The sequence below is a fragment of the Cystoisospora suis genome, assembly GCF_002600585.1.
Source record: "Cystoisospora suis strain Wien I chromosome Unknown contig_4705, whole genome shotgun sequence".
Classification (NCBI taxonomy): Eukaryota; Apicomplexa; class Conoidasida; order Eucoccidiorida; family Sarcocystidae; genus Cystoisospora; species Cystoisospora suis.
The window spans coordinates 2-430 of record NW_027157497.1 but is presented as its reverse complement, the minus strand read 5'-3'; the positions used below and the strand labels follow the sequence as shown (position 1 = coordinate 430).

The 429-nt window shown below is 43.8% G+C and overlaps 1 protein-coding gene across 1 annotated transcript in view; it reads left to right on the top strand.

The window, feature by feature from the left end:
- CSUI_008400 (vps52 sac2 family protein) overlaps positions 1–183 on the top strand; it is a gene marked incomplete at its 3' end in the record, with an annotated part of 1,486 nt that extends 1,303 nt beyond the window's left edge. The window contains exon 3 of the mRNA XM_068068533.1: positions 46–183. Within this exon, the coding sequence (XP_067919491.1) occupies positions 46–183 (138 nt within the window). The remainder of the gene's footprint in view (positions 1–45) is intronic.
- Positions 184–429: the final 246 nt, after the last annotated feature.

Genomic DNA, 429 nt, shown 5'->3' with positions numbered 1-429 from the left:
CTTTCTTTCTCTCTCTCTTTTGTGTCTTTGTCTCTGGAATACCAGAGTATCTTACATGGGGCTCTACGATCAATCCTTTCTGCGAATATAACGTCTTTAGTCAAGGCTTCGCCTCAGGCTCTCATGGCCGACTTATCTCCTGATGTGCGGTATCACCCGCATTTCGTCACAAGGCGCTTTGCAGGTGAGTTCGAGCAAAAAAGAGAGGGAAAGAAAAGCATGGGGAGATTCTCGTAGGAGAGAAGAGAAGAAATAGGACGAGAAGAAGTAGTATTAGTCGTCGTAGCTCAACCCTGCCTTAATGGAACTGTTTGACCTTCACTACTTATCCATTGCTGCTCTACAGAAGCACCCGTGCACTATACCTTTATAGATTACGTTATAGAGACTGTGGAGATAGATGCCCTTATGTATGCATGTATATATATA